We start from the raw sequence: 23,538 nt of genomic DNA, 5'->3' as shown, positions 1-23,538 counted from the left end.
AGAAAACATCAATGGCGGTCAGACTGCCTTTTTGCAGGTTTTTGGCTATTTTTATATTTTTCACATTTTTCCTCAAATCTTTGTTCCGATTTCAAATTTTTTTAAGTTAAAAATATCAAATTAAATTTTCTGTTGCTTTGAGCATCCAGTATGTAATTTACTTTGACCGTCAGTCTGTTAGTCATAGTACTGATATATAAGTATTAAAAAATTTTTTTAAAATGTTGAAAAGGTTTCGTGATTTTTCCCCAATATACATGTTTTTGACAACTAATCTTTAAATTCTTATACATAATTTTTGGGCTTCGCTACTTATGGATGTTGTCATCCTTGTTTTCTTTCTCTTTCTTTACCTCCTAACAATGGATGTAGAATATCCGTGGATATAATGACAGGGGAACTATCCATATAGGTTGCTAACATGAAATTCAATTATTGGTCAGTTCATCCATCCATTAATAATACATCAATTTTCCCAATGTTTGTCCTAATTGTTAGCACATAATTTAAAACAGCTTTGCAATACTAATGAACGTAACGATTCTTGTTCAGTTGTGAAAGTTTTCACTTCTCTCTCTGTTTTGATGTTTCTGTAATAAATAATTCAAATATTTTTACATTTAATACGAGAGCAGGGATTTGACGCGCTTCCCCACGTTAAAGTGAAAAATAAATCCAGGAAGGGAGGGGACATTCGGCTGTTTATTTGACTAGTTCCCAAAGTTTTATAACAACGTTTTCTTATTCGTTGGCTTATTAATTATTTGGGGACTTTTATTGAGTTTTGATTGGTTGGGTCATTAAGTAGAGCGTTCCAATGTTTCAACTGCTAATCTACAGCAGGGGTAATTTTGAGTATCATCATTGGGAATGTACATTTTATCGGCTATTGTCTTTAGGTAATTTCGGCATGTTAGAATTGTCCTATCGATTTCAAACTTTGCATGATTATTACTATAGTAGTTAAGTACGATTTAGAAAGCGGAGCAACTCTATAATCGTTACCAGAATGTCCATACGTCTATTTTAAACATGTTGATTTTCGACGTTTTTAACAACTAATTTTTATGTGATAAAATCATCCGATTTTTCAGATTTTTGAAATAATTATTCCTGGGACAACAAAGTAAAATGTTATAGGCGAAGTCCTGAAAGTGTTAGTATGTCTTTAAAAATTATCCTGTATTTAAGCAGTTTTTGACCAAATTTACTAACAATTTTGCTTTTACTTTTGTTCATTTATATTCTGATTTTTCAGTTCTTACACTCTACAAATGTTAATATTCGTTAGTGCTACTGTTTAAGAGCTTCGCTTTTATGGATGTTATCATCCTTGTTTAACAGCAAAGCTATACTTTGGGATGTTCATCTGTCCTAACATCGTAGTCCGTAAGTCTGTAACGCTCTGGGAGAATTTTATCAGATGCTATCTATAAAATTGTTGATTTGTTTGGTGAAGATAACCCTTACAAAAAAGGATTCAGGGCTGGGTCTTTAAATGTGTAGCCGTTGCCGCTGCCAGTGGTACAGCCACACTCTAGCCGTGGCCAAATAAAAATAAAATTAAAAAAAATACTTTGTTTTTTAGGTGTGCCATAGATTTTAGAGATCCATATTTCTAGGATAGATAGCACTGCTGTAAAATCTTTTAAAAATCTATGTTTTATTGCCAGCACTGCGATGGCGACGGCTTAGGCTTCGACTACGGCAACGGCAACGGCTACGTCTGTCGAGGTACAGTCTACAAAAGACATTTATTAATTGATATGTAAAGGTTTCGTGATTTTCCTTTATATTATCTTATCATTATATTTTTTCTCCTTCAAATATTTATGGCCTTTAATATCTACTCGATAATCACCTTTGTCCGAGGCTTTATCAGAAGGGTCTTCAAGAGACAGAAAATAACCTAAAACCATCCCAATACACATAGCAAGCTAAAGCTTCTGAAAAAGCATAATTATTTTCGAAATATTTTCCTTCAAATAAATAAAAAAAAAATTTAACTTTTAAAAGGAGCAATATTTAAAATGTTTCCTTTTCGAGTCGACCTTATTATATTTATGTTAAAAAATTTGGTCATTGTCTGTATATACAATAAATATAGAAATGCTAGATCCTCAATCTGGGACCAATTAAAAACCGGTGTAGTTACTAGTAAAAACTATTAATGCCGACCATATTATTGGTCAGAAAGCGTACAAGTAATATTATAAATAGGCAGCTAATTTTCTTTTCATTCCAATTTGAATTAGCTTCTAAAAGTTAATCATAGAATCTATTTTTTCTATATAAAATTATATTGTATTATGTGATTGAATCATAATTTAATCCAACATATTCGTGTGCTAAAATTCATTATTCAGTTGTAAGAATTTTCGTGTCTTATTAATTGTCCATCTAGTATAATAAATCTATTATTTGTATAAACTGTACACTTTTTTTAATCAGTCGGAATTGACACGCACAGCCGTCAAATACTAATTGAGGTCACATGCGAGGAGAGAATAGTTATTTGTCGCATCGTATTACAGACAGCTACCCGGGGATATTAAAATGAAAAATTGTTTGATTAAAACAAGTTTTGTCACCCCCCGTGGGGCCGAAAGCCCCGGCTAACAAAATTGTATTTTATCTTATGGTTTTTATTTTAGTTTTCGTGGAAAATAAAATAGTCTTTAAAATGATGCGTTACATGATTTTTCAGTATGGCTGAGAACTGGTTCTAATCGGTTTCAAAGCAAAATTTTAAAGGATAATGAAGGATGAATTAATCTACAACCATTGCTTCACCCCAATATTGACCAACTATTAATATTTTTTTTTAAAACTAGGCTTAGATTTTTTATTGTCTATTGTCCAATCTCTTATAGTTACTAGCGGCTACGACCCTAGAAGCCTCTAGTGGCACTTTAAATGTTTTTTTTGTTGCGTTTAAGTTTCTACGATACCTAGCTATGTTGCCTAGGAGTCTCTATCTACGATACCTCGCTACCCTGTTAAGGAGTACCCGATCGGTTCAGCGATTAGCGAGATCCTTCGGTACAGACAAACAGACAGACATTCTGTTACTTTATTATAAGGATGAAGAAATGCAGAAAATTATTGTAAAATGTTTTTAGTTAATTTTAAATTTAGAATAGGTACGTTTTGGTGGCATAGTTACTCCGTATTTATTTATGTCCATCTGTCTGCTGGGAAAGCAAAACGTTATTTTCTAGGATATTATTAAAGATAAAAAGCTAAATATCATCGTGATGATTCCTATACCCTATGAGTATCCAGTCTATACCTTGTCTTGTCCGTCGGTCTGTCAGTCACGCTCTCAGAGTCATTTAAATTTTTTCGATGTAAAATTCTACTATATTTGCCCCTCTCTTAAACCTTAAAAACTTAAATTTTTGGTGGAGATTTCTATCACCTATGCCCATCCACTCTATATGTACAGTGATTTGACCGTCTGTATTCCGAAAATGTGTGGGTCAATCATTTATTTTTAGGGGAAATGTGATTTTTTGATATTTAAAAGTTTGCTTGTATTTCAGGCCTCCTAGATGGTTTGCTCCTAAAAATGACGATAAATATGTATAATGATGATTCGTTGGGGCCAATGCCCAACACCCCCCTGATGGAGGAGGCCCCCCTACAGGTTAGCATTTGTACTTTTAACTTTTATTTATTTGCAACAACTTATCAGATACAATTAACTTTTCCACAATTAGGATGGTGCTTTCCCACAAAATGCTTGTCGGGCACGTAACCGCCATCCCCCCCCCCCCACTTTCTAATTGGAAAAAAGGAGGCATTATTTTCTTCTTTCCAACCCTCCAGCCGTATACCTGCGATGCGCTAACCCTGCGGGGCTATAAATTATCTTGTTTGTATAAACGAAAAACTACTTTCCTACCACCCAGTCAAATTGTTTCAATTTGAAAAATTAGTAATATCCTCTTAGAAATTTTTTTTCAATTTTGTAAGTTTGAGTACCCCTCTCCCCCCCCCCCCCCCTCCGTCCGACAGAACTCTATGAAGTCTGGCCGCAGCGCTCGGCTCCCTAGCCTGCCTAGCCGCAGTGCTCGGCCCTTTTGCCTGCCTAGCCGCAGCGCTCGGCTCCCTAGCCTATAACCTAACCTAACCTAAAATGGTTGCTTGTTTAGGGGGGGGGGTACTTAAATTTTCAAAATTGAAAAAAAGAGGATAACGCCGAAAAATTATGTATATCGGACCGTCGCGGCTAACAAAACTGGTTTTAATATTTTATTTTTTCATTTTAATATCGTATAATATCATGCTTTCTATAATACAAAGCGATAGATAACTATTGTAACGTTAAAATAATCAATTTAAACAAGATTTAATTTATTAAGGTTGGTGAAACCTCCCGACGACCATTTGAAGAGAGGAAAAAACAAAGGAACAAAATGGCTTGCATAGGTAAATTCATTTTCCTATATGTTTTTCTGTTATTGGCTTCTCCTGCCACTAGCTTCATTTATCCATTTATCCAGGTGCAAATACAAAGGATAGCTCCAGCCCCTCCCCCCCCCCCAAAAAAAAATGGACATAAAAAGAAAAAAAAATAGTAACCCCCCCTTTGCTGAATTAGGCAATTTGAGAGAATACGCATATTTTTTACGTCTTTTTGTTCCAAAAGGCATACTCTTCTGTTTGTAAGTAGCAGGCAGGCAGAGCCGAGTCCTTACAAAAGAACAAAATTAAAAATATTTACATTTAGAGTTAGAACGACTATTTAACAAAAACTGTAGCTATTCTAACAATTAATTCTACAAAAAAATCACGAAACCTTTGGAAGTAAGGTGGGGGTATATCTTGTTTTTATAAAACTGAAGAGGGGTGGATAACAAGGGGAGAAAAAGGGATATGGGGAAATTTTCCTTTTGAATTGTTTGTCAGAATATCATTCCCTTTTCCCTGGTAGCATGGCTATAACAATGGTTCATGCAGTTTTATAATCATTTTACCGGCCTAATCAATATATTACACTAGGTTTGTATGTCTATACACTAGAGGACGTTATTTTTTTTTTTTTCAGTTTAAAAAGGCATCAGTTTTCATGAGAACTAATCTTGTTGTTTACCTAGGAGTGTTGATCCTTGGAGGAATTATTGCTTTAGCACTTATTATTGTTGGAATAAAGGTAAACACATATTAACGACAAGGATATTTACATCCATGAAAGCGGAACTAAACTGTACATAAACTCTACAATATGAACGTTTAGACCTATTTACCCTAATAAGTCAAAACGGGGGGGGGGGGTGTTAATGCAACCATCTCGTAATCAGTGAGCAAATGGCACTGAGATATAGGGTCACTTAAGTTGGGGGGAGTCGATCCCCACCCCTATTTTCAATTGTAAAGAATTTTAAAATGGATTTTTTGGGGAGAGCATTTTTTCTTGGGATGGTGGAGATACTCTCGGACCCCCCAAAAAAGTAAAAACCTTCCCTGGACCTATGAGAAGCTTCACAATAAAGGAAAACCATATCAGTTTATCAGTAAGATAGACATCTCGCTACACAGACAGACCGAAATCCTGTTACTTTTATTTAGGCGAAAATATTTTTATAATTTTTACCATTTTTTTATTGTATTAATACTGTATATTTTTTCTAGGAAGCTACAAATCAGCCTGAATACTTACATTTAGCCAATAAAGGTATAAATTAAGTTTTATCATATGAACTTTTCCAGTGTCGGTTTGAAACCGATTATTATCTAGCAAGTTTCTGATTCTACTCCTCAAGGCAGTTTCAGGTTTCACCATGAAGTCATAGTTCTGATTGAATAAATCTTTGACTCCCATTCATTAAACTTATACAATTGTGTGTGTGGTCGCCAGCGGTTTTAAGGCTTAAGATTTATTTTAAATTATTCAGAATCAGAGTTGGAAAAAAACAGGGTTTTTTTTTAAAGAACAAACTTGTTTGTTTTTTTTTGGTTTAAACCAGGTTTTTTGGGTTTTTTTTGATAAAAACCAGGTTTTTTTGTTTTTTTTAATATATCCAAATTATAGGCCTGCCCCCCCCCCTCTTTTTCACACCCTCCCCCTTTTTCTCACCCCCGAAACAGGGGGTGTACAAATCTGCCCAAAAGGACCCGAAAAAGGGCAGCCCAAAACCGCCTGCCCGATTTGACAACCCTGACTGACAGTTATTTACTGTATTATTTACGATATGAAAAGATATAACTGGAAAGATAGGCCTTTGTATAAATATTTAAAAAAAAAAACATTTAAACCATCCCACCTTGTTTTTTTTGGGTTTTTTTAGGCTTAGTTTTTTTTGGTTTAAACCACTTGATTAAAACCACGTGGTGTTTTTTATGCCATCTCTGTTCAGAAGTGTAATATACTTTAAATAATCAAATAGAATCCTGCTATGGTCTCAAATAAAAATGTCCAAAATCGACCCACCCTAATGTACATCAATTTATCTTATCTCCTTTAGATCCTTGCTTTCATTCCTTTATCTAAAGTTTGTTTTTGTGTGATTAAAAGGTTTTGCTTATAAGTTTTTCTATTGTTCTTTTTTTTTATTCAGGTGGTCCACTTGAAGCTGCGGAAAATTTTTCAGACAAAACAGTGGTAATCTTAACTTATTATAGAGCAGTAGCGCTATCAATATGGGGGCTATTTAGGATAATGTCATTGGCAAAATTGGAATTTTCATTGAAGGAGGATTTGCATTATTTTATTGTTTTGGGCATACATTATTTTGGTTAATTTATCTCGCTTAGTCAGACAGACACATAATTTTACATCATATTTCACCTCACTCTTGTTGAAAAAATAAATAAAAAATTTTAATAAATGACCACCTATTTACTGGCAAAACAAATTTCGCATTCTAGTAACTTTTTGCAGTTGTCTGCAGATTTTTGTGGTTGGACAAAAGAAACTTTAGCTCTGCTTGATAAAGCTCTTTTAGATTTTAACAGACTCAACTGATGAGTCTACAGCAACATCAAAAACCACACCAACTACTACATCAAAAGACATAACTACCGAAGAAGCAACCACAATATCATCTACGTCAGACATCAAAGTTGATAAAAGTGATCAAGCCATTGATTTACATGACCATGATCATATTTTGCCTCTTGAGATTTCCATTGCTGTTGACCCAAATAAAGGTATATTCAACATATTATTTAAATAAATGCTAATGCATCTTTAGGATTGGATCGGTCCGTATGTAATGTTTAGCTCTTATTTTTAATGTTAGAATTGTGTTATTGATTTCAACTATGGCAATAAGATTCCTGTACCTGCAAGGTACAATTTAGAAAGTGTAGCAACTCTATAAGCATTAACTGATAGTCAGTATTTTAATTTTTAAACTTAATTATTTTTACTAATTTAAAATGATAGTTCTATCCACTTGATTTTGAAATGATGATTCCTATGACCTTTAGGAATATAAGCATCTCTGTTATGAAGTATTAAAATTGTAAAAACATCCATATTAAATGCATTGATAATCTGTATTTGTATTTGTTTGTAATACTTTCTGATTTGATAACCTTGCTTTCATGTATGTTTGAACCTTTTTTTTTATCATGATCAACATCTTTTGTTTTCTTGATACTTGCCCTCAAATTAAGAAATTATAATTTCTTTGTCTCAAGCCATATTATACCTATGTTTTTTTTTTAAACTATAAAATAAATTTCATTGAATATTTGCTTACAATAGGACCTGACTCTCACAATGTGGTTGATGATCCACACAGTATGCTTCCAAACATTGAACAACTTGCCATTGATCCAGTAGAAGCAGTCAAGGAGGATGCTGATCTCTTGGTTACAGACAATCCCTTGAAAGCTGCTGTGGTGCCTACTTTTGATTTGATCAAAGATGAACTTGACAAGATTGATACTGCCCACATATCAGAGTTGGATAATATTCATGAAGAACTTGACGGGCTGAAACCAAAAATGTTTGATGGTATATTTACTTTATGCAAGACAGTTATAATTTAATCTACCTAAAGGGAACAATGCACGAACAAGAGCAAGCGATTTAAAGCACCTTGCAAAAGTAATGTAAATTTTTTGATTAAATAAACTAAGGTTATGCTTTAATAATCAACAAATAAAGGGGGACTAAATTGATATGAATATAATGTACATGAACATAAAAAAAATACTCATATGTACTGCTGGCAGGAGCTAAAAATCACTTGTTTCGTTCGTGCATAGTCCCCTTTAAGCCCTAATCCGGATAAACTTGCTCTTTTGTTGCATAGCTCCATTAGATCCATGAAATCAACTCAACTTTGTTGTTTATCAAACCAACATTATAGGATGCGTCCATATAATTCACAATCATAAATCATTGGTTGTTTATTAGTTAGTGATAATTTTAGATATCTGTAATTCAATGTAATTTTTTTATGAAACTACTCTTTGTTTTAAAAAGATGATGAAGTTACAACTGGGAGGGCCTTGGTATTTTGTGATCCTAAGAGAGAGCTGAGATGTGCAGATAAATCTCAGTGCTACCCTGTTAATAAAAGATGTGATCTCGAGGTTAGTATATTTACAGGGATAAATAACTTTTTGAATCATAGAAAGAAAACGAAGTAGCGGGTTTCGTTGTATTTTCACAGTAGCTTTTCTACTTTTTCTAGCCCCTGCGGGGGGCTCTAATCATGCCTGGCAATCATTAACATTTACCTAACCTAAAATAACCTATCAAAAGCTACTTTGAAAATATGACGAAACCCACTAGGTACTAAGTTTTCTTTCTATGATCTAACTTTTATATATATATAGAAATTGCGTTGTACTACAGGTTATGTTTAAAGTGCTGAATTCATAATAATTTTTTTTTCTTTGTGCTTATTTCTTTTAAACTGTTTAAATTGCATTTAATCTTAAATGTATGTTCTAAGGTTGATTGTAATGATTATTCTGATGAGAGTAATTGTACTTGCCATGAAAGACTCATAGATGCCAGGTAAATGTTCTTTAGCAAGATTGTCAAGAAGAGAAAAAGTATATGTGAATCTTATTTAGGTTATATTAGGGTCAGGATAACCAAATAAGGTTTATTTCCTGGATGGTTAGGTTTTTGTCAACAGACAAGAAATAAGTGAAGGTAATGGGGATAAATATAAATATTTAAATGGCTTATAAATGGTTAAATCTCAATTAATAATTCTAGTAGAAATATACCTACCAAACATTATCTTACAATTTTAGATATTGTGATGGATATGAGGATTGTAGACACGGAGAAGATGAATTGGACTGTAAATGTAAGCCAAATGAGTTCTTCTGTGATATGGAACCTTTTGATAAACCAGTTTGTAAAGACAAGGTAAGATGGCCATTCTCTTTGTAAGTTTTCAACCAGTTCTTGTGTTTGTTTATTGGACTCTTTGTATATTTTTCAATTCAAGAAATATGTTTGTGATGGAGTTGAAGACTGTAGAAATGGTAGAGATGAAGATGGATGTATTCTAAACTTTCCTCATACTCTCAACTTGACTGAAGCAAGGCCTGCTTATTCGCACACTACAGGTGATAGTTATAGATAATAATAGACAGCTTTATTTTGGTAAGTATATATTACTAAAGGCATTAATTTTTTGTCAAGCCCTGGCCTTCCTTCTCAATTTTTTCAAAATTACATTTATGCTTATAAAGAGGGGCGGGCGAAAGTGACACTTTTTGAAACCAAAACTAAAAGTCAACAAAGGAACTCAACTAAAAAAAGAGTTACAGATCTGATATTTTGCATGGCAGTTGCTTTATAGGGGTAAAATATGGAACTGTGAAGAAACGGTGGCGCAACCGCCGAAAACCGCCGTTTCCCGCCGAATTATTTTGCCTCTCTCGGCGGTTTTCGGCGGTTGCGACGCCGTTTCTTCAGTTCCATATTGTACCCCAATAAAGCAACTGCCATGCAAAATGTCAGACCTGTAACTCTTTTTTTAGTTGAGTTCCTTTGACTTTTAGTTTTGGTTTCAAAAAGTGTCACTTTCGCCCCCCCCCCCCCCCCTTTAGTATGCCTGTTTTCTTAAATTACCACATTGATTTATAGTCTGTTGTGTATGTTCCTAAGTTCCTTACACTTCGATTTTTTGTTTTATGTATTTTGTTGGTAAATTAACAACTCCAGGTAATCTAACATTTATTATTTTTCTAGGTTTATTAACAGTAAGACTGGGTGAGGAATACAAATACTTAGCTGTGGATGAAGATTTACATGAAGACCTAATTCCTGCTTTAGCTATGAGGGTAAGTGTATTCATTAGGGTTGAAGATTCTGTAGGAAAAAACATTTCCCAGTTTTTTTATCTATATATTTAATATTATATATTAAAAAAAGTAATTTTATAAGTAGATATGAATAAGCTTCTAAAATGAATAAACAATACAAAAGTTCCTAAGTAATTTTTTAATTACATTATATAGAAAAGTCATAACTTGTATTGATATAGACTTGTTATGGATTGATTGATATGGTTGAGGTTGATTTTCATGTCATTGAGTACAATTTCAAACCTGATCAAGTTGCCATCATTGATTCTTATGATGCTGAAAACAAGTAAGAATTTTTAAGTAGCGCAACTAATGTTCATCTAAAGCTGTTAGTTTTAATTTAATTTCGCTTTTGTACTATTTAGGTTATCTAGCGGCTGCGTCTCTATTGATAAGGGGCTTTGTCTTAAAATGGTTTGAAAAATAGCCTAAAACCTCCCCTGGACCTATTTAAAGCTTCCTTAAAATGAAGAACTCAATTGGTTCAGTAGTTACTGAAAACTGGAGCTTTAGACAAAAAACCTTACTATTTCATATAAAACTTACAAGTATTTTGACAAAGACTTAAATATTCTCTATGGGCGAGACAACTAACAAACTGTGTCCTACTTTTAAAAGTATACTATAAAGGTAGACGTCATATTATGATAAGACAAAAAATTGTTATCATTAGATGTCCTAAATCGATCAGCTTGTCCTAAGGCAGTATACATCATCCTTTTTATGAATAAAAACCTCTTTGTTATCTACAGGAGATTCAAGTTTGGTGCTAATGATGGTAGATACAAGCACATGCATATGGTTCATGTTCAATGCAAAACTAAGGCGTGCTCGGCATTCTCTAAAGTTGAAAAGAGGTAGGAGCTTTTGTTAAACTATTAATCATAGAAATGTCTATAAATAGGTTTTTATAATTGAGAATAAAACATTCCGGAGTATGGGGAAAAATGATGAATATTGCATATTTCATTATGGAATATTAGAAAAATCATTGAACTACCCCTTAAATTAGAAAAAAAAATCAGATAATTGGATCATAAAAACCTTCAAATATCTTCTATTAATACCACAACTTAAATAAAAGACCACAGTTGATATTTAAAAAAGAAGCTGTAGAAAATAGAATTTGCCAATTCAGCATTTTTTTTTTAAATAGGCAACCTCTGTTCCTTTTTTTCAGAGCTCATGAACTACCAGATGAATACCAGAACTTGTCTGCTAAAGTTATTGAACAAGCTTTCCTCAATGGAACACTTGCAAGTAATTTATCCTGGTTATAATTAGAAAGGGAATTATTTTTTTCACTTTTGATAAGCCTCAAAGCTTAATTAATTATAACACCCCTTAAAATTGGGTTTAACATTATTTTTTCTTTTTTGCCCAATCAAGTTATACTATCCCTTGGCAAAGCATTATGCAATCCAATATTGTTTCATTAAATAAAATGCTATAATTTTGTAGTACTAATAATTCCCTTCTGATTTGACTTGTATATTTTTTGTCATGTGTATTATGGTTTTTCCTATCATCCTAAAGTTAAGTGTTAATTTTTTGTATTTTGAGCTAAAGAAAGCCTTTGATTGTGTTATTCATGACTTCAGTACCTTTAAGATTGTTCTATTGCTTTATTTATATTTTTGATTTAGTTAAAGGAACAGAAGGTAAAATTGTTGGTGGTATGGAAAGCAATATCAAACTCTGGCCTTCTACTGTTGCTTTATACAGGTTTTTCAATGATAATTTTTTATAATAATAATTACCTATTAAATACATTCATATCATCTATATCTACTAATCTTTCTTAAATAAGCTTTTGATTATTTATAGAAATTCTGCTTTTATTTGTGGAGCAACCTTACTTAGCCCTAGTTGGATTTTAACAGCAGGTATTAACAACAAATCTCAGTTTTACCACAATAATTTTTCTAGATATAAGTAGGTAATTAGAATATATCCATATAACTGCCGTGTAGATACTCTATTGCTAAGGTACGCATATCAAAATTAAATAAAAGTACCCAAAGTATTGTAATAATGTAAAAAGTTTGGATAATGTACTTTTGTATTTTACAGCATTTGATGATATATATATTTTCCCATATAAAACTATGAAGAGACTTATTTTTTCTCGTAAATATAACTATATTTAACAAAAACCTAGTATGTTCACAGAAAAATACTCATTCACTTCTGGAAGGTGCTTAAAATATCTTGCTCTCGTTCGTGAATAGTCCCCTTTTTTAGGTCATTGTTTGTACAAGTATGAAAAAGGAGATAAGTTCTTCAGGTAATACTAACACTCAAATAAAAAAGAACAAACATGAATGCCTAAATTTACTCACCAATGGTTTCAGCTGTTTATAAAATCTTGAAGAAACTTTATAAATACTTACTCTTCTTACATTTTAAATAAGTTTTTCTTCAGATTTACCTTTTTGCTTGGTAGTCTTAATAGCTTAGCCTTTGTAATTTCCCTATCCTTAATCCAGCTAAAATTAATTTGAATTGGAGCTATATTATAAAGATAATATGAATTACCTTGATTTTTTACTTGTGTTTAGAATTAGAATTGGAATGCAGAGAAAGATCTCACAATCCCCCTGGGAACAAAACAGAGTTATTACGTAAGTGTTCTGTAAATTTGTTATTTTTCTAATATTACCAATTAAGTTACTTAAAGAAATGTATATTTTTCAAATATAATTGTCTGAAATACTTTTCTATCGAAAAATGACACGAAATATTCAGGAACTATGGCTTTTTTCGCTAATTTTTATAAAGTATAATTTCTATCACTTGATAGTTTTCATTTATTATTGATCTTGTTTCCAGTGAAGTGTACATGCACCCTGAATACGAGCCCAACTTCCTGCGTCATGACCTCGCCCTTGGAAAGCTGGACAGACCAGTGCTTATGAACAGACTTGCACAGCCCATGTGTCTACCGTATAATGATGAGATGACTCCCGATCCAGGTTTAGGACCATTGAAAGAAAACAGTAGCTAGTTTCGTCGTATTTTCACAGTTGCTTTTGATAGGTTAATTTAGGTTAGGTATATGTTAATTATTGCCCATAAAATTGAGCCTGCAGGGGCTAGAATTAGGAGAAAAGCTACGAAACACCCTACTTCGTTTTCTTTCCATGATCCCAGATTTCAATTTAAACTATTTAACTAGGTATTTATTAGCGGTTGCGCAGAAGCTACACATAGGTACTGGATTAGTTTTAGTCAATTTCTTTTAGTTTGATAAGTTTGGGATTTGTTTCAGGCTTTTTTTGATCCGAAGGTTTATGGCCCCCTGCATGGATTAGACAGTGGGGAAAAAAAAATCACCTTTTCTTTTAAAATAAGGGGGCATTCTAGTGCTCGACATGCACTTTCAGCAAAGTTTTTATTCTCAGGACAAACGTGTACAGCAGCTGGTTGGGGACTTGTCAGTGAAAAAGGACTTGCTTCTGAAGAGCTTAAAGAGGTAAGAAAGACTTACAATGGATGACAACTTCAATCGAATCGTACAATCAGACTAAAAAAATAATTTATATACCTAAAATTCCTAACAAGTGTAAAAAAAATATTCATAATATGCACGTATTTACATTTAAATAGTTTATTTTAGAAATATTTCACTTAAAAGATCTTAATTAATCATTCAAGGAGTTAGCATTTTAAAAGTATAACTGTATTTTTTCCCAACAGTTAGTTGTTATAAAAGTTTTTAAACATGGGCGTGAAAATCCAATGAGGCATTTTTGGCTTGTTTTCCTTTCAGATGACTTTTTGCCCATCCCCCAACCCTGTAAAAGAGTAAATCTAAACTTGATGATATATTTAAGGTAAAGCTACATGTTCTGGAAGATTGCTGGAGATCATATAACAACGTCAGTTATCAGATATGTGCAGGGAGGGAGAGAATAATCATAGTTAAGATCCTTACCCCAACCCCCCAATAAAAAAGCTATTGTAAATTAAGTTTAGTAATTGAAGCAAAATACGCCTTTTATTCTGCAAAATATCACACATGAAAAAAATAGGGTAAGATTAATTTATCAAGATTGCCCTATCCCTGGATACGTATTTGCAGGAGCAGAACAGGGCCAGGACAGCTGCCAGGGAGATTCTGGAGGCCCCTTGTACTGCCAGTCGTACAAGTAAGTTTATTTTGATAATTATTTTCTTTATTATTAATAACTAGCATCCAGGGAATTTGTATTTGTGGAGGTAGAGAAAGTGGTAAAAAATAGCGTTAATCATCCCACGCCAGGGGTGTAATTCTGCAAAATTGACCCTGCTAAAGGGAGGTGAAACAAAAAATTTTAAAATATGTGGCTGAGGGAAAAAAATGTAAAAATCAAGAGAACTGAAAACCTTCTTTTCCATTTTTCTCCCCTCCCTGGTGTAAAAAACTAAAAGAATATGCAAGAGGGGAGATTATATGAATAAAATTAAGAGTTCTGCAAATATTTTACCATTTCCCCCTTCTTTTGCTGGAAAAAAAACAGGAGGGAAAAGAATAAAAAAATTGCAACAGGGGAAAAAAATTAATCTTGTGCAGAATATATACCCCTGTATATACCCCTTAAACCTAAAAAAAATAAAATGGCATAAAACCATCCCAACATCTATAAGTAGAGTTATCGAAATCTTAGGCTACATGCAATAAAAAACCTTACTACTTTATATAATAGGGTAATTTAGCTTTATGTGAATGTTTAGTGTGTTTGTTTTTTAAACAGTGAGATTTAACCTATTTTTATCAAAACAAGGATGAGAACATCCATAAAAGCAAAGCACTGAAACGGTAGGACAAACGGACACTAACACTTGTATAGTGTCAGAACTGAATAATCAGAATATAAATGTATAAATGTCGAAGCAAAATTGTAAGTAAAATTGTTGAAAAACTGCTTGATACAGAATAATGTTTAGGGACAATCTTACATTTTTAGGACTTGATTATAGAGTTGCTTCGCTTATAGTATTGTACTTTGTTGTCCCAGGAATCAGTATACCAAAAATCAGATCAATCAGATGATTAGATCACATAAAAATTTGTTGTTAAAAAAGTAAAAAAATCAACATGTTTAAAATGGACGTACAGAAATTCTAGTAATGATTATAGAGTTGCTACGCTTTCTAAATCGTACCTTACTGCTACAGGAATCACCATGCAAAGTTTGAAATCAATAGGACAATTCTAACATGCCTAAATTAGCAAAAAAGCTATCTGTTCCGGACGGACGTACGGACGGACCGACCCTAATTATAGAAAAGCTTCGCTTTTAAAAATCTTAAGTCAGTCACAAAACAACAGATATTTACATAAAGAATTCTAAGCAGTATAAACACACAGACAGACGGACAGAGTGAGGGAGGCAAAGCTTCATAAAACTTCACTTTTGTGGAAAAAATCGCAGATAAAAATACAAAATTATCAAGGGGGGGGGGGGAAGTTCTGACACATTTGCGTAAACGGTGAGTATAGGCTTTATCTTTGGACTGAGAGGATAGGTTATTAGGGATAAAATCATTCTTATATGGTGAATTTCCCCCAGATTTAAGATTTTTTGGATAAACCTCCAGGTTCCGGAGCTCCAGGCCTCCAGGTGGTCTCTGTACAGGTAAAAATGAAAAAAAAAATTTTTTTTAAAGTTACAGGTCAACTTATAAAACAAAATATGCATATTTTTTAATATTATTCACATATTTGAAGAAAAAATATGCATATTTTGTTTTATAAGTTGATTTTTAACTTTAAAAAAAAAATTTTATTTTTCATTTTTACCTGTACAGAGACCACCTGGAGGCCTGGAGCTCCGGAACCTGGAGGCCTATCCAAAAAATCTTAAATCTGGGGGAAATTCATCATATAAGAATGATTTTATCCCTAATAACCTATCCTCTCAGTCCAAAGATAAAGCCTATACTCACCGTTTACGCAAATGTGTCAGAACTCCCCCCCCCCCCCTTGAATATAATATTTTATCATAACAAATTATACTTTTAGTGACGAGAACTATCTTGCTGGGGTTATTTCTCATGGAAAGGGATGTGGAAGGTAAGTTTAAAATTTTATATGAATATATGCAAGGAAAGAGGGGACATTGGGCTGTCCACTGGTCTCAAAAGTTTTTATAATAGGTAATGTTTTCTTATCCGTTGGCTGAACAACTTTGGGGCCAAATGTGAATTTTGATTGGTTGGATCATTAAGTTGATTGCTCAAACGTTTAAACCACTAATTGTAATCGACAGAATGGATAATTTTGTGTATCATAATTGTTGATGTATATCAGGATGCAGATAGATTTAATAAGTTTGTTTGTTCCTCATACCTGAAATTTTTCAAAATTACCATTTTTGTATTATTCTAGTCTTCTAGTTATTACTTGTGTTTTTAAGCTAATGCTATTTTTTCAACTTATGAAACGGGTATTTTAAAAAACACAATGTTATTGATCTACTCCTCTTTAGAAAACACTAAAACCACAAACTAATTTTAGAGCAGGGGAGCCAGGTGTATATGTGAGACTATCCAAATATTATGAATGGATAGAACAGATCATGGCCGGTACCATACCAAAAATTGGAGATCCTTTAAAGGTAGTTTTCATAAGCTTGTAGTTGAACAAACTTTAATAAATTTTATGATTGCCTTACATATACTTATTAAATACATATATAGATATGTTATTGTTGGGTGCCTGTTACATTTAAAGGGGTAAAAGGATAGTTTCATGAAAAACAGCTGAATTTAAATTAGTGATACAAAATTTTTTCCTCTTCTATGATGTTTTTTAAATATATTAGATTTCTATCTGATGATATAGATAAATGAACCAAAACAATATCAAATGCTTTGTTTAGTTCAAAATTTAAAAATGTCATGAAAATGAAATAGTATCTTTGAGTTTTAAAGGGGACTATGAATGCACGAACGAGACCAAGTTATTCTAACTACTTTCCAGCATTGATCCTTAGTATTTTTTAGAGAAGATACTAGGTTTATGTTTTATACCTATTGGTTTAATGACAAAGTACATTAATTAACTGTTTACAATATTACAGGTTTCCAAACCTATTTCCTACAATATATACATTTTTTTATCAAAATAATACTTTTGTGTTAAAGCTTTTGAAACAACAGTTTGAACTAAAAAAAACATATAATGATATTTTATCAAAAAATGATCATAATTTCAAAGTTTTTTCATGTATAACCATGGTAAAACCAAATATTAAACATAAACCTAATATATTTACTAAAAAATACTAAGGATCAATGTTAGAAGTTGCTTAGTATCAATTGGTCTTGTTCAAAAATAGTCCCCTATAAAACTCAAAGGTACTTTGCACGAACAAGATCATTTTTAGGTTTGCCCTGGGCTGATGTGTGGTACAGGAGAATGTGTTCCTACACAAGAAATTTGTGATGATAAAGTTAGCTGTCTTGATAATGGTGATGTTAGATATTGCCAGGTATTGAGTGGGGGCAGGGGGAAGGCGGATTTGACACTTTTTGAAACCAAGAGCTACTCAACTAAACACCGACTAAACCCTACCTTTAAAAAGAGCAACTCTGCAACTATTAATACATAAATGAATAGGTATTAATATTGCTTATAACAATAAAATATTGTTTATGATACTAGTGTTTTTACAATGTTAACAATTTTTCTGTTTAATTAAAGTACTTATATTTTCATTATTCTTTAAAGAGGCATTTAAAGTTATAAAGTCACATTGTAAAAGTATAGTGTTCACTAGATTTATATACATTAGTCAACCATAAGTTTAATAGTTTATATGAAATATTATCTTTGTAATTAACTTCTCTGTTTATCCTGCTTGTCATTAGGAGGTTGATGGTGAGAGAGTCCAGGTACTGCCAGAAGGTGTTCAACTCTATGATGAACCTGATTTGGTAAGTTTTTACAATTAATTTTACATATATTTGCAATCTTATTAAAGCAGAACTAATATGTAAATTTTGTATGAATATTAGGTATGTAATTTACTTGTTGCTTTGCACATAACTGGGAAATAAGCCAGAGCCACCTTAAGACATTTATAATCTTCCCTAAAATTACAACCAAGATGGACCAGTATCTTCAGATATCTTTAGCTTTTTACGAGATAAACATTGCTACTTTATTTTATGTATTAGCAGCTATGGGACATACATGCCTACAAACATCCTATTACCTATATATTAGGATGATGAATTACGTAGTTGAAAAACTCTTAAAGAGGAAAAGATTAAAGCAATCTCCACTTAATGTATTAATAAACTTTTCAAACTCGGACATTAATTAACTTTTTTCAGGGGGATGTAGATGAAGTTCCTTTTAAAGAGGAGTCTGCTGAAGGTCATATTCATGATCATGATCATGGACATGGTACTGAAGCTGATAATGAAGATGATCACAATGAAAGCAATCAGTTTTTGGCTGTTGATATTAGGAATTTCATATTTTATTCTGTCTTTATTATCTATTTAAGATAAAATTAAATGTTTTTTTCTGCATTGCATTTACTTTAAAATAGAACTTAATAAAATTGCAGAAAATTTATACATATGCTTGCCAGCTAAGATATGAAACAGAACTGTACCTATTAGTGATTGGCCAAAATTCACTCCAACTAATGTTACCTGTGGAAGTGACCATACAAAATGCTCTTATGCAGATCAGTGTATACCTGCCTACAAGAAGTGTGATGGAGTCTTTGATTGTGCTGATAAGTATGTTTTTTTTTAAATTTATTTATCATTATAGTAAAGTAACCAGTTGTTTTTGTGTGCGTTTGTCTGTCTGTACCAAAGGATCTCGCTAACTGCTGAACCGATAGGCTTCTCCGTTCCAGGGTAGCTTCTAATAGGTCCTGGGAAGGGTATAAAAAAATTAACCCTGCCCCCCCCCAAAAAAAAAATTAATTTCAAGTATCCCTAAAGGTCTAAAGGGGCGTAGCCGCTAGTATTTAATATTTTAACAGAAGTAAGCCCTGAAAAAATTCTTACATTTTCTTTATGTTTTAGATCTGATGAAGCAGGATGTTCCTGCGGAGATAGGATGAAGCAGATGAATTCCTCTTTGGTTAATAACGGAATTCCTGATTGTTGGGTAACCACTTTTCTGTTGCCGTACATTTAGTATGTTCAAGGAGGATTAAAGAAATTGGAGTTATTTAACTCCATATTAACTAACCTCCCCTATTGAACACTTTTTTCAATAAAGATTGTAATTTTTTTCTGAATTTTCTATAAAGTTTTGTGTTGGCATTCAATCAAATACGCCTATTAAGTCAATCTTCTCAATTTCTACCAAATGTACATACATAAAATGTTCATAATTAAGAACAGTTTGACTTAATAAGCGCATTTGACCAAATGCTGAAACACAACTTTATAGAAAATATGTGAAAAAATTACACTTTTTATGTTTTTGTAGGATGGCTCAGATGAAAATCAGACTCTCTGTAAATCAAACGAGTTCAGATGTCCAGGAACAGTGCTTACAGTTGATAGATTTTTAAATGAGAAAAGTTCTTTTCCATAGATTTTTTATTGAGGCTTTACTCTTAGAACGAAAAGGGACCTTTTGTAAATATTTTTAATGATTTATTAGCTTTCATGCTTATCTTTTTAGGCAATCCTTTCTCAAAATAACCATACTGTGCATGAAATCAGGAACTGCTATCTGTTTGAGTATAAGAAAGAAATGTGATAAGCGCCATGACTGTCCGGGTGGAGAGGATGAAGTGGACTGTGCTGTTCTAGGTATGATTATTATTTAAATACAGAGATGTGTGTTCATTAAAAGCACAACTGTCAGGGTGGAGAGGATTGAAGTTGACTGTGCTGTTCTAGGGATGATTATTAATTATATACAGAGATGTGTGTTCATTAAAAGCATGACTGTCAGGGTGGAAAGGATGAAGTGGACTGTGCTGTTCTAGGGATGATTATTATTTATATACAGAGATGTTCTCATTTCAAAGCAAAGCATGACTGTCAGGGTGGAGAGGATGATACTGACTGTGCTGTTCTAAGTAAACTTAATATTTATATACAGAAATGTTATCATTTCAAAGCAAAGCATGACTGTCAGGGTGGAGAGGATGATACTGACTGTGCTGTTCTAAGTAAACTTAATATTTATATACCGAAATGTTATCATTTCAAAGCAAAGCATGACTGTCAGGGTGGAGAGGATGATACTGACTGTGCTGTTCTAAGTAAACCTAATATTTATATACTTAGATGTTATCATTTCAAAGCAAAGCATGACGGTCAGGGTGGAGAGGATGAAGTGGACTGTACTGTTCTATGTATAGTTAATGTTTATACACATAGATATGTATGTGTTCATTGTGTCTTTCAAGGTTGAGAGGATAAAATTCAATGGCTGTTGGTTATAATTAATCAAATGATTGGTGGATGGTTGCTAACATAAACTTATGACAACACGCCCTTTGATTGTTCACCATTTTCTGAAGGTCCTAACAGTTTATAACATAATATTCACTGATACTAATTTACTTATTTAGTGAGTAACAAGCAAGTTCTTATGTCCAGTACTGGAGAAATTATCAAGAATAATACTGGATACCTGGTTCTTTTCGTAAGTATTATTTATTTTGTGTTATATGATATCTTTAAGGGATAGTTCCTTAAAAGGTAATAAGTTATCAATAATATTTCTGATCATTTACCATAAATTTTTTGTCCATTTGCAAACCTTTTATAACTTTCTAATGCCTTTGCATCTGCACTGTTTCAAATATACAAGTATTTGTCTATCATTATGTAAATTTACTTTAATGGATTTATTATTACTTGGATCCTACATCAGATTTTTCTATAATATCTAAGTGAACCTTGTAGCGGGCTAAAATAGCTATCTCCCCATCCTTTCCCGCTAACCCATCCCACCCCATCCTGCTGGAAACGGCCCAACCAATGCAATAAATAGATGACAGGGGACAAAGTAACCTACATTGGCGAAAATTCTTTCCTTGTCATAATATCCATGTATATTTTACTTCCATATTTATTTTAGTCTGGTGGTGAATGGAAGCCCATCTGTGTGCCAACATTCTATAACAGGCTAACAAGTGCTCTTTGCAAGTAAGCCACAATTATATCCTTATATTTCTGTCCGTACTGAAGGATCTTATTAAACTCTTAACATATATGTTATTCCTTAACAGATTAGCTGCTCATTGGTTCTCGTAAATTGTATTACTATTTTGGGGGAGGGTACCACCCTCTGAAGATAAATCCCCCTCTTGAAAAAAATGACCTCTCAAAATATTTTTTACTCTATAAAACTAAAATTAAAAGTAAAGGGAGGAAGATCCGATTAGTTTTTTTGCCTTTTCTCTCCAAATTAGACAAGCACCGGGGGGGTTTTCTGCCGTTTCTTCACAGTTCTATATTATACTTTATCAGAGCAACTGCCAAATTTCAGCGTTAAACTCCTGTATTAAAGTCTTCAAACCAGCAAGAAAAACGCTCCCCTTTATATTTATTTCTTCTTAACATTTATCTTTTTAGTTTCATGGGTTTCTCAGACGGAACTTTTCAGTTAATTCAGAAAAATGAATCACCATTAAATTCTGGAGTAAGTGAATTTATTTATAATTATGTACACTAAATATCATGGTATAAAAATTACTTTATCCCTAGAGCATTTCAGACGAAGCGACAGATTAAGTGAATTATAAAATAGCTTAACTTCAAAAAGAGAAGAATAGACTAAAAATAAGTTATGAATCTAAATTAATACCGAGTATGTTGTTTAATGAATACTTTTACTAAGAACTATATCTTCACCTAAAATTAGCAGTCTATTTTAAACACCAGCTAAGAAAATCAAATTACCTACATAGCGTAACGGACGGACAGACGAAAGTAATTTATAATGAAGCTTTGCTACTAAAAATGGAATGTAATATTATAATCAATACTTTATTTTTAAGGATACAACAGGAAAATCCAGCTGTATTTACCATGTTTACCTAACCTGTGGAGAACCTAGATGTGGAGATCCTGTGGCTCTCAGGAAAACAAAGATTTTATTTTCTATTATATAAAGTAGTAAGCTTTTTTTGCCTGTAGCGAAGAATCTAGGTAACCGCTAAACCGATTTGGTTCTCATTTACAGTGAACCTTCTTATAAGTCCTAAGATGGTTTTAGGCTATTTTATTTTTATAAATAAGTCTGGGTTTGGTTTTAGGCTATTATTCTGCCCTTCGACAATATCCCTTCGGATGTAGAGCCCCTAAATGCTAGGGTGGGGGGGGGGGCGGCAGCTGCTAGTCAATTTATAAGAAACCAGCGGCTAGGTCTAGAGAAGCCTATAGGGACACAAAAGGGACGATAGGAGGTGGGGGGAGAAGTCGACCGTTTACTTTCAAGGGGGTTATATTTTACAAGTTTTTTCTTTCTTTTTGGAGTGTTGAGATACCCTTCCAAAAATATTTTGGAACTATGAGAAGTTACATTGTAAAGGAATACCATGTCGTTCCAGCCGGTAATGTGATCATAAGCTACAGACAAACAGACATGATATTTTTTAATTGAAAAACTGGAAGGGCTTCCGTAAAGAAATTATTTAGAATCTTTTCAGTAACGTGCTCAAATTTTCAAATGTTGGATTTATGAAATGACAATGAAAAGTATTTTAGATTCATTATTTAAATCTTTGAATTTACAGGCATCGTGTAACGGATACAACTCAGGTAATAAAAAGTTTAAATAGAAATGTTATTTATCAAAAATTTTATACTACCTAAGCATTTGTTTGGTTAAATTTTTGAAGCATTTGAGAATATTTTTTTACAATTCTTCCTACACGTTTGGTCTAGATAGGTATTATAGTTTAAACTTAAAAAAATAATATTTTTTTTTACTTAGTCAAGACAAGGGGCTTTGATTAAGCAAATTCATTAATCTTAAAAAATGGATTTTTTTTGGAGTAAATTTTGGTGTACTAGGTCTAGGATGTAATAAGCGTAGTTGGTAAGAAATAAGAGTAGAAATAATGAAATATTGCTGGAATAATCAGTTATTTATCGCATTGTATTTTAGACAGCTTTTTGCGGATAGTAAAATGAAAAATTAAAACCAGTTTTGTCAGACTGGGGGGGGGGGGGTCGATGGCCCGGGAAAACTAAACTCGTATCAATGATTTTTATTTAATATCTGTGGAAAGTTGTTTCTGTAATACAATGCTCTAGTAA

The 23,538-nt window shown here is 32.7% G+C and overlaps 1 protein-coding gene across 1 annotated transcript in view; it reads left to right on the top strand.

The window, feature by feature from the left end:
• Nucleotides 1–23,538, top strand: part of ndl (serine protease nudel) — a 215,943-nt gene that overhangs the window by 165,779 nt on the left and 26,626 nt on the right. The window contains exons 2-38 of the mRNA XM_080171787.1: nucleotides 3,547–3,649; nucleotides 4,368–4,434; nucleotides 5,103–5,158; nucleotides 5,638–5,680; nucleotides 6,564–6,607; nucleotides 6,951–7,155; nucleotides 7,718–7,969; nucleotides 8,444–8,553; nucleotides 8,919–8,983; nucleotides 9,229–9,346; nucleotides 9,429–9,549; nucleotides 10,178–10,269; nucleotides 10,473–10,579; nucleotides 11,046–11,150; nucleotides 11,474–11,553; nucleotides 11,940–12,018; nucleotides 12,121–12,179; nucleotides 12,538–12,580; nucleotides 12,855–12,917; nucleotides 13,126–13,268; nucleotides 13,698–13,768; nucleotides 14,130–14,197; nucleotides 14,379–14,444; nucleotides 16,301–16,351; nucleotides 16,796–16,895; nucleotides 17,667–17,771; nucleotides 18,151–18,216; nucleotides 18,619–18,755; nucleotides 18,913–19,035; nucleotides 19,330–19,414; nucleotides 19,742–19,800; nucleotides 19,985–20,070; nucleotides 20,841–20,914; nucleotides 21,353–21,420; nucleotides 21,850–21,916; nucleotides 22,275–22,358; nucleotides 23,014–23,037. Of these exons, the coding sequence (XP_080027913.1) occupies nucleotides 3,572–3,649; nucleotides 4,368–4,434; nucleotides 5,103–5,158; nucleotides 5,638–5,680; nucleotides 6,564–6,607; nucleotides 6,951–7,155; nucleotides 7,718–7,969; nucleotides 8,444–8,553; nucleotides 8,919–8,983; nucleotides 9,229–9,346; nucleotides 9,429–9,549; nucleotides 10,178–10,269; nucleotides 10,473–10,579; nucleotides 11,046–11,150; nucleotides 11,474–11,553; nucleotides 11,940–12,018; nucleotides 12,121–12,179; nucleotides 12,538–12,580; nucleotides 12,855–12,917; nucleotides 13,126–13,268; nucleotides 13,698–13,768; nucleotides 14,130–14,197; nucleotides 14,379–14,444; nucleotides 16,301–16,351; nucleotides 16,796–16,895; nucleotides 17,667–17,771; nucleotides 18,151–18,216; nucleotides 18,619–18,755; nucleotides 18,913–19,035; nucleotides 19,330–19,414; nucleotides 19,742–19,800; nucleotides 19,985–20,070; nucleotides 20,841–20,914; nucleotides 21,353–21,420; nucleotides 21,850–21,916; nucleotides 22,275–22,358; nucleotides 23,014–23,037 (3,264 nt within the window). The 5' untranslated portion in view covers nucleotides 3,547–3,571. The remainder of the gene's footprint in view (nucleotides 1–3,546; nucleotides 3,650–4,367; nucleotides 4,435–5,102; nucleotides 5,159–5,637; nucleotides 5,681–6,563; nucleotides 6,608–6,950; nucleotides 7,156–7,717; nucleotides 7,970–8,443; nucleotides 8,554–8,918; nucleotides 8,984–9,228; nucleotides 9,347–9,428; nucleotides 9,550–10,177; nucleotides 10,270–10,472; nucleotides 10,580–11,045; nucleotides 11,151–11,473; nucleotides 11,554–11,939; nucleotides 12,019–12,120; nucleotides 12,180–12,537; nucleotides 12,581–12,854; nucleotides 12,918–13,125; nucleotides 13,269–13,697; nucleotides 13,769–14,129; nucleotides 14,198–14,378; nucleotides 14,445–16,300; nucleotides 16,352–16,795; nucleotides 16,896–17,666; nucleotides 17,772–18,150; nucleotides 18,217–18,618; nucleotides 18,756–18,912; nucleotides 19,036–19,329; nucleotides 19,415–19,741; nucleotides 19,801–19,984; nucleotides 20,071–20,840; nucleotides 20,915–21,352; nucleotides 21,421–21,849; nucleotides 21,917–22,274; nucleotides 22,359–23,013; nucleotides 23,038–23,538) is intronic.

This window comes from Acartia tonsa, chromosome 9, assembly GCF_053477335.1.
Source record: "Acartia tonsa isolate MP-2025a chromosome 9, ASM5347733v1, whole genome shotgun sequence".
Taxonomy (NCBI): domain Eukaryota; kingdom Metazoa; phylum Arthropoda; class Copepoda; order Calanoida; family Acartiidae; genus Acartia; species Acartia tonsa.
This window is presented reverse-complemented; position numbering and strand designations above follow the sequence as displayed.